The 10,282-nt window shown below is 40.6% G+C and overlaps 1 protein-coding gene across 1 annotated transcript; it reads right to left on the bottom strand.

The window, feature by feature from the left end:
* Positions 1–9,407: 9,407 nt before the first annotated feature.
* Positions 9,408–10,082, bottom strand: LOC148010866 (pentatricopeptide repeat-containing protein At4g18520, chloroplastic-like). Its single transcript, XM_087671581.1, has one exon. The coding sequence runs from the start codon at positions 10,080–10,082 to the stop codon at positions 9,408–9,410; it is 675 nt and encodes a 224-aa protein (XP_087527707.1).
* Positions 10,083–10,282: the final 200 nt, after the last annotated feature.

Raw genomic sequence — 10,282 nt, 5'->3', positions numbered from 1 at the left:
TATAATAGTATGGTTTCGGGTCATGGATCTTCAGGAATCGGTAAGTCATTGGAAGTTCAGGGTATTCCTTTCCTTTGGAACCCATTCTTTTCATGGCACCCCAACACTTTAATCTTGTTGGCGGGGATTACATGGGTTACTTCCTCATATACATATGAGTTCATCTCAACCCTCCAACCTCGAATATGTAAAGTTGAGTTTACGTGAGCTTCCACAAAAATGAACAGCTTCATGACTTTCAAGTCTTCCAACCACTTGATCCTTTTTAGGTTAGTTTGTAGGTAAGCAAACTGGTGGGCGGCTATATAGTAGATTCCATCTTTGTTCTATGTACAAAGGTGATGGATTATAGATTTGCTCTAGGGTATTCATCATCTCAACCCTTTGTCGATAATGCGGAGAATGCATTGCAGTCATAAACATGATTCAAAATACTAAGAACTTGTTCCACGCTTCGTAATTCTGCAAGACAACATTGAAGGTAAGGAAATGTTTGGAACATCAACATTTACTTTAATTTTTCTTATTCAGATTTCATAAAAACAATTCCGCTCTGATACCACGGCTCTGATACCAACTGTAACGTATCCACTTGTATCTTCAGGACATTCTTAGTAGTCCATCAAAAAGGATGTCTAAAAAGCTCCGTCCGGCACTCCCATGGAATGTTACAGGGTTTGCGATCTAGGGCTTTTCACGTCTGCCACGTAGCAGAAGTATTCCGGCCATTCCCACTTAGGATCGACCTAAATTAGGGTTTTCCTTATTGGTCATTTCCTAACGTCAACTAGCATCGGACCCAAGCGAACTACTTTACGTAGAAACGCGAGGTCTGAAGTGGATTCACACTGCACTTGGGAAACGAGAGGGATGCAAAGCTCAACCTCTCTGCCATAAGGCATATTCCCATTCCGTTCCCCTAAAACAGCGTAAATCAGGATCAATCATAACTCTAGGTCAACACTTTTTTTGTTCGTGTTCTTTGACGATCTTCTTGCTGTTCCTAGTAATTTGAGAAAAGTTCTCGGCCAACCAGGACCACCCATCCGTAGGACGAACCTATGGCCACATCCACCGCACTTTCCTCGGGTTGTTTTAGTTATTTAATTACCTAGCACATTTAGTTGGACATGTAACAATCAGCTTCTTTAATTAGCCCATTAGGCACTGGTTCTTTCACGTAATCATATCACTTGACATAGAAAAACAATGTCAAACAAGTTTCTTATTAACAGGTTATCATATTTATCTTTGAAATACAAAAAAAGTCCAGCCCGTAGGCTTATCCACAATCCGCCCGAAGGCAATCCAACAATCCACAGGGATTACCAATCCAAGTTTTCACTCGTAGACTAGTATGCGGGCCTCGAGATCCAATCCGGAGTCACGTTAGCCTCTTGTGCAGGGCTCAGAAGGCGAGGGATTTACGGCCAGAGCCCCCTGGCACCCAAGCATCCTCCTGCTCCAAGTAGCGCTCAACGGAGAGACCTCTCGCGGCGGGTTCGGTCCACTTTCCCGGCGCTGTTAACAACTCCCTTGGTTAGGGTCAGGTATGCAGTCACGGGTAACTGAAGCTGCCTCTCCCTTCAGGACATCAACCTGAAGTATAGATATCCATTTATCTTTTAATTCATTGATCAAACAAAGCCAAACAGTGCTCTAAAATCTGTAGCAAGCACAAACATTTCCATTGATCGTTTTTGTTGGCAAAGTGCTAAGGAATGAATCCTTTCTTTCGAATGCGTCCAGCACTCGATCCGAGATGACTTGCAACTTGGCAAGATTCCCTATATATTGGGTTAGGGCGTACCCTAATAACCCGACTTGGTCAAACCTTAAGTTCATTGGTTATTTCAGTTTATCGACTGGTCTTTAGTTTCCAATCAATCTTTTTTACTCACGAAAGATACTAAATTAGGATGATTATTCATCCTCTTGCAAGATAACTTGCGTAAGGACTTGCCAACCTCGTTGCGAGAATTTGGCCATTCCCTTGTAATCCAATCACAAGATCATATGACTCCACACTTTTTGCACAAGTGTCGCATTGAATGGAGTCACGAAACAATCTGTTCCTGATTACATTAGGCTGATGTCGTCAGTCCTAGGGTTTCAAGTTCCATATCGTAAGATTCTTAGGGACAACCCTAGTTCACTTTCCAAATATGTTTCAGTGTCCCTACATACAGTGAATGTGGGCAAGTATTTAAGGTATAGGAGTTTTAGTTTTTGCAATACGTATGATTAGGTCACGTATTAACTTCTTAGTGAATTTCTTGGAATTTAACTCATTCTAAACGAGTACTCCGCGGTTTAGGTGTTTTAGGTTTATGCCAATTTATTTAACTCTAGAAGATAATTACGTGATCATTTCCACATGACTCGTTGTCTATGTGTTAATTGATTTTTCAACCCTAACTTATCGATTTGAGGTCAAGGTTAGGTTAATTCCAACTAATCTTCCTATACTTTGCGAACAAAATTCATGCTAAACAAGCAACCATTTTCTTGATAATTTATGCAGTTGACAAACGATAATTTCCTAGAGTTATGCATCGTAAGAATCATTTCATGCTTTGCACTTTCCATGATGATTCATTGCGAAGAGGATGTGGGTTAATAGTGCGATATGCACTTTATACATCTAGGCTTAAACGAAGTATATACTATTTTAATCGACATTAATCTAATTTTTAATTCATTTCAATGCATAAGCTATTTGCTAGAAATGCATTTATGCTTCCATTATTTTGCATGTCTTATTGAAAGTATTAATGACTAAGTTTCTCCATCGTGAGCATTTAGGACAAAAATATATCCTATTTCCAACAATTAACCTTGCATGATTGAATTACAACAATACCAAATAAAAGAAAATAGGAAGGAAAACCTGGGCTTGGGGTGAGATGTCCACATGGATGCTAGGAGACGACCCTCCTGCGGCTACGCCTTGGGCTTTCTTAGGAGGCATTGCAAGTGTAGCCTTTCCGTCGATGCTGCTTTGCGAATTTCCTTCTTAGGTTCCACCGTCCTTTACAAGTTCTTTTGCTTCCCTTTGTGGAGACTCTTTGAAGGGATGTGTGTGTGGAGGAGGGAAGAACCACGGAAAGGGGTCAAAAATCTGGGAAGGGGGTATTGTGAAAATCCTCCATGAGTAGGGCTTGTTTTTACACAAGAAAAAGGGTTAAGGAGGCCCTTAGGAGGAATTCTAGGGGGTGTACTTAAGGCCATAAGAAAAAGGGCCTAAGGGTGGGAATTTAAACAACGGGAATGGAAGTAAGACCTTTAAGGTCAACTGTTATTGGGGGGAGAAAGGGGGCTTGTGAAGCCTAAGGGGGAATTTTAGGGGGGGGTACTTTGAAAGCCCACGGGAAGGGGGCTTAAGAGATATTTAAACAGGTACGGGGGGAGGGGAGGGGTGGTTCCAAAGCCCATGGGAAGGGGGCTTTAAGAGAGCTTTAAACACGAAGGGGGGGTGGTTCCAAACCCCATGGGAAGGGGGCTTAAGAGAGCTTTAAACACAGGCTTCCCCCCAAGAAGCTTCTGAAGCTTCAACACCACATGGGAGGGGGAAAGAAAATAATGCCGGTCGTAAGCATTATGATGGCTGGGGGTGCAGTCCTGACGGCAGAGGACATCGATGGCCTGGTATACAACGGCAGCAGCGGCAACTTCCCTCCCTCACGAGTTGAACAGAGAGACTCACTCTCTCCCTCTATGATGCTACAACACCTCCTCTCCTTTTTTCCCTGCTAGCGATCCCCCCCCCCCCCCCCCCCCCCTAGGTTATATAGGTAAGGGGGAGGGAATCCTTTCTCCCCTACGTGTCTGTGCCATGTCGACTAGTAGCAGCAAGCTCCACTGAGGAGCTTTTTCATGCATTCTATTCCCCTCCTCCTCCAGCACGACAGTCGACTGGGGAGGGGAATAAGGAAAAAAAATTTGCCATTATCCTGGTAATTTATCAAAATGTTATATTATTATCCCCACTACTTAAAAAGGGGGGTTCATGCATGTAGTGTTCGGTATATTACAAAATGTACCTACCTCAAAGGCTTAAAGATGAAACCCTTTGTGCCTTTTCTTTGCAGCTTCCCTCCATTCTTCCTTGCAAACTTCTCCTTCTTCTTCACATATGGTGGTGGTGGTGATGACAACAATGATGAGCTCTCCCTTTCTCTCTCTCTCTCTCTTCCTCTTCCTTTCCCTCTCCCTCTCAAAGCTTTGAGCTCTCTCACTCTCTCTTTCGTTCTTTCTCATAAATGTTTTCGAAAAATGTTGCACTCAAATTTTTTATGTTTTTTTTTTCTCAAAATGGTGTCGCAATATGCATCACTAAGATCATTCCTATATGAGTATCTATTAGTGCAAATTTGCGATGCTTTTAGCAAAGCTGCCATTTTGCATCGCAAATGGCTGTCGTTGTCACCCCATTCCCTTGTAGTCTTTCTCAATTCTTTAATCTCTCCAACAAATGGATAGAGATCTCAGGAAAAGAATTGTTATGAGAGATCAAGAATTGATGAGAAGTACCTCTTATATGGTTTTGTGATGAATCCTCCCAAATGCTTGAATATGACTCGCAAATGGCTGTCGTTGTCACCCCATTCCCTTGTAGTCTTTCTCAATTCTTAAATCTCTCCAACAAATGGATAGAGATCTCAGGAAAAGAATTGTTATGAGAGATCAAGAATTGATGAGAAGTACCTCTTATATGGTTTTGTGATGAATCCTCCCAAATGCTTGAATATGACTCTAATGAGTCAATGCTGATGACATAATATTTAATCATTGCTTTATGAATACTTTAGAGTACTCTTTAAGCCTTAGTATCTTCAAATTGAAGGCTTGAATTTATGTGCCCCAAATATTCTCTGTCAATCATAGACACGCCATGCCATATAAATCTAATCCCATGCGAATGCACCCTTAACAGGGCATCCTCAAGCCAACCATGCAAATCCACCCTTGCCATGTCATCATAGAGCATTTTAGAATATATGCCATGTTATTGTGTGCATCATGGATGATGTCATCATGAAACATTATATAAGATCTTTAACCATCCTCCAACACCTATAAAAGGAGGGGCTTGCCACACAGCTCCTCTTTGTCTTGTAAATGCTAGACTTGGGAGCTCAAGGAATTGAGATCTCCAAGTAAATAACTTTGAGTTCCAGTTCTAGTTTTTGTCTTGTCTTGTCTTCTATTATACTCCTACTTTCTTATCACCTTATAACCTTGTAGTACGAGATCTTGTCTAGTACTATCTTGTATCTTATTCATCCCCATCCAAGGAGATCTTGTAATTCTGATATATTGTGTCCATACCTATGGTCTTAGGTTGTGGGATCCTTCATATCCTATCAATTCCTATTGTCTATACCTATAGTTTTGGGGTTTTGGGATTTTTCCGTATCTTGTTAAGTTATTTTGGGATTATCTTGTAATCAAAATTCTTGTAACCAATCTTGCATCTAGTCCAGTCTCTTGAGCATAATCTAGTGCTCCCATAACAATTTGGCAAGAGTACTTTCTAGCCCTAGTGAGCACCATGGAGGAAACCCTTGAAAGAATCGTGGCATCCCTTCAAAACCTCCAACAAAAAATTCAAGACTTGAATGAATTACAAGCACAACTTCAAATCGAACACCCTATGCATCTAGACCCTGGTCTTTAAAAGATGCAAGACCCGATCCGAGACTTTTAGAACAATAGAGGAAGTGATTAGATGATTCATGCATGTTTATCAACCACCAATTAGAGAACCCATGATCAACATGCCAGATAAGTTCAATGGTGATTGTTTGAAGTTCAGGGGACTCTTGCAACAAGTAATGCTCCATATCCATATGCAATCGGATAGGTATCTAGATGATGCTTCCAAGGTGGGATTCAATGGGACTTTGCTTTGTGGTAAAGATTTATCATGGTTCACCTCAATCTTGGAAAAGAATATGCCAGTACTTCATAACTATGAGGCATTTATTTGCAAGCTCACTTCCACATTTGGAGATGCAGATGCTTGTTGAGTAGCAAAAACAAAACATCAGAAGGTATGGCAAGGTAATCGCCTTGCCTCTACTTATGCATTTGAATTTAGGCAATCAATTTGTGACCTCACTTGGTATGAGGAGTATTGCATCAATCAATTTAGATGGGGTCTTCAAGATGACATCAAGGACCTCATACTCACTATGCTTGAGGATAAAACATTCAATGATTATATCATGCAAGCCATCCGGTGTGAAAATAGACTATTCAGGAAGAAGCAAGAAAAATGAGAAGAATTAAGACCTTGACAATGGAACCCTGTCCCAATTATTAGAGACTCAATTAGAGAAGAAACCAATCCCAAATTGATGCAAATAGACAATACCAAATTCTAGCCCTTGACTGCACAAGAAAAGAAAACATGAAGGGAGAATCACCTATGCCTATATTGTACAAACCCTAGACACATTGCCCTAAATTTCTCAAATTAGAGGGAAAGAACACCAAGAGTTACTGCAACCATACTTGAGCAGGAGAATCCAGGATGTTTGATTGTAAATGAGACCATACAACCAAACCTTGATATAAGAAAGGGTCTCTTGATATAAGACCAATCTTGCACTAGTTGAAGTCATGGATGGAAGACCTCTAGCATCTAGAGATACTACCAAGGAAACCCGACCAACCACTCATGGTAACTCTTGGCGATCACAAATCTCATGTATGCTTTAATGTCATATCCAGTCCCATAAATCCAATCATCCTTGGGATGCCTTGGCTAAAGAATTACAAGCCAAAAATTGATTGGGTTAAGAAAAATATTACACATCGATAAAATAAATAAAAGCCGATATATCTAGGAGCCAAATCCTTTATACACATAGCAAGGGTAGAAACCGACCTACATGATATATCATATACCAGCTCAAGAATCTAGTAAGGATTAGTCAAGCTACCAAGAAAATATCAAGAATTTCAAGATGTCTTTGAAAAAAAGAATGTATATCTCTTGCTTGAACACATACCATATGATTGTGTTATAGAAATACTTTAGCCAATGGAAATTCAAAGTCTATTCCTAGGGACCTATACAAACAAAAAAAGGAAAATGGGTTGTGTTTCAAATGTGGTGAGAAGTATATAGCTAACCATGTAATAAAGTCTTATTATAGGAATGCAAAAGCCAAGGTCCATAGCATTTTAGTTCTTGAAGATTTAAAGGATACTAATGATTATGCAAATACACTTATAGCTACCATTGAGAATGAGAATATTGAAAAGGATGTTGGGCAAGAATAGTTCTATGATCTTGCTGACACTTTTTCTTTGGACCTTGGTGGCATTATTTCTTTTGATCTAGGAGGGATTGATGATGAGATAGATGATGGCACTATTTAGTCCATTTCAATGCATGCATGGACATGATCAAGAATCCCAAACACACTTTGCATCTAAGGGAGTATTAATGGAAAAATTTTGTTCATTTTTGTGGATAGTGGTAGTATCTATAACTTCATTAATAAATCACTCATACACTGATTGAGATGTTTCGCTACTAATTTATAGAAACCTATCAAAGTTCAAGTGACCAATGGAGATGAAGAAATTGGCAACCAAATATGTCTTAAGGTGTATATTCAATTGGCTGAAAATTATACGTAGAAAATGAACTTAATTACTTTGGACATGGGCCCCATTGACATTGTGCTAGGTTGTGATTGATTAATGAAATTAGGTAAATTTTGTTACGAATTTTTCTTAACTCTACCTAGAGTTTACAGTGGTGGATAGCTTATACGCTGTCGAAGGGTTTCGAAAGCAATGTCGCGACTTCAGAAGTCCTTGATAAATTTCAAGATAGAAGATCAGATCTAAAATAAGAGATATCGGTGATAAAAGATGGATCAATGGATCATCTTGTGTTAGATCTTTTCTATTCAAAGCCGTGCACAGTTGAGAAGTACAAGGTTTCAAAAATAAATTCTTCTCAACAATATGAAATCCAAGTTCATGGAGAAATTGAATCTGAAAATCACAGCAGCAGAGATGTATTCACAAACAATTTGCCAAGGATTTTGCAATTCATGGCCACACTCAGGAAAGCCTGAGCTTACAAGTTGAAAAAGGACACCTTCCCATTCTCAGCAAGAATTAGACCTTTGTATACAAGGTTTCTGAGGCTGGCTTATTGAAAAGTGCAGTTGTCAATATCATAAATGTTTAGAACCAGTCAGGGTCTGGTCTACACTCTCTGTCACTATGTTACTTAATATGAATTCACTGTTCAGCCTATATACATTCAGCATATCTAGGTAGATAAGTGATATTTGTGTAAGGAAAGGCTATCCAAGCAAAAAACAGGGGCTGCCACAATCTCGACAAAAGTCAAGAAAGAGTACAGGATTCAGTATGTGAACCATTGATGATCATTCTCTTTCGTTTCTGAACATAGAGCTCACCTTCCTCCTAGACCTGTGCCAACCATCAACGGATTTGAAACTGCATCATATTGGCTCGTTTGAACCCAACGAATTCTGCCTCAAACTATCGTTTGCAACCACTTTTAACACAAAAGCAGCGTTCCCCTTCGAATTGTCTCCCAGGTCAGATATGCTTCTATTTGCATTAAGATTCAATGATGTATTCTGTTTGGGAATTCAACCAATTTATCAAGCTTCCTGTACAAGGTCAGAAGCATCTGGTTTGATGGCCTGATACTGCTGATGCCAGAGGTCTTGCAAAGTGGCGGAATGCTTCCAGTAGAGAGGGCGGCTCACGTAAAAGAGGGCTGCTGTGCATTTGCTCTGACACCTGCAACACCAACAATGCGAATGGCCATTCTAGCGGAGAGACCAGCTAAACCACAGGCAAGGCCAGATGATAGATGTGCATATCCGTCAAACAGATAGTATGTTTGGCTCCTCGGGTTTATTCCAGTACTAATAATTACGGCGATAATCAAGCCACCCATAAATACCAAGCACACCAGCCATAACAACAGGAACAATTGATTTCATCCCCGAAAACTAGTGGCCTGTCTTCCAATAGATAACATCCTCCTTCGTTTTCTTGCGTCCTCTGTCTTTGCATTTTGACTTGCAGTTCCAGATGAAGTGACTTAGAGAAACGAATGTCTCGTAGCAATCCAGTACCACGAAGCTTGACAAAGAGGGTTTTTGAGCAGTGCGCCCTCCAATCGGCAGCTTTCCATCGGTTCATTGCTTCTTCATCATCGCATTGTTTTCTCTCCTCTCGTCACCTTTGCCTTCTTTCCTTTAGGCTTCGCACGGTTGTTTTTCTTTAGGTCCTTGTCTTCTGCTACAACAGAGTTACCAGCTCTATCGTCCTTCCCTAAGATTGCTCCGTCTGAGCATAATCTCCGGTATGCTGGTATATTTGGCAACTTTCGAAAGCTAATTGAGGATTCCAGAATTGCAGAAATTCCCCTGCGCCCCCCAAATTTGCCTTACAGCACGCAGTTTTTTTTTAACATTTAAAACAGAAAAGCGGCCCCATTCTCTATTGCCTGTGGTACCATATGTTTTCAAGCAAAGACCAAACATAACAGCATCTGCACACACTCCTTCAGCCTGCACTTGTGTGAGACAGTTCAGAGCTTCTTCAGCAAGCCCCTGCTCAGTATATCTGGCAATTAATGCAGTCCATGAGACTACATTGCGAACTGGCAACCCATCAAACACTTGGACTGCTTCTACAAGAGAGTAGCATTTCCCATACATGTCCACCATTGTACTCCCCATGTATAGCTCTTTCTCAAGTCCTCTCCTAGTTATCTCAGAATGTATGCTATGCCCTATTTCTAAATCTCCTTCTGTGCCACAAGCTTTTGAGCAGAGAATGAATGTGCTGGTATCCACAAACACACCTTCCAACTGTATCCTCTTGAAGCAAATCAAGACTTCCTCACTAAGCCCGTGTTCAGCATGTGCTGCAACCAAAGCCTTCCATGAAACTGTATCTCGAAGCAGTTGCTTATCAAACACCCTGTGAGCCTCTGCAAGGGAACCACATTTGCTATACATATTTATCAGAGAATTTCCCACAATCAATTCTCTTTCAAATCCCATTTTTGATATCTCACAATGTAAAGATTGGCCTGAGTGCAAGGCTCCTATGCTACCACAAGCTTTCAAGGTGCATAGAAAAGTAGCTCTAGTTGGAACCACACCCTCCTGTTGCATGTCCCTAAAGAGATCCAAGGCAGTGAGACTGAACCCATTTTGAATATATCCTGTCATTAAAGCATTCCATGACACTTAATTTCTTT

Source organism: Lygodium microphyllum, chromosome 29, assembly GCF_053477565.2.
Source record: "Lygodium microphyllum isolate KBCC chromosome 29, Lygodium_microphyllum_v1.1.10, whole genome shotgun sequence".
In the NCBI taxonomy this organism is placed as follows: domain Eukaryota; kingdom Viridiplantae; phylum Streptophyta; class Polypodiopsida; order Schizaeales; family Lygodiaceae; genus Lygodium; species Lygodium microphyllum.
Note: the sequence above shows the minus strand (reverse complement) of the source record. Positions and strands in the feature narration are given on the sequence as shown.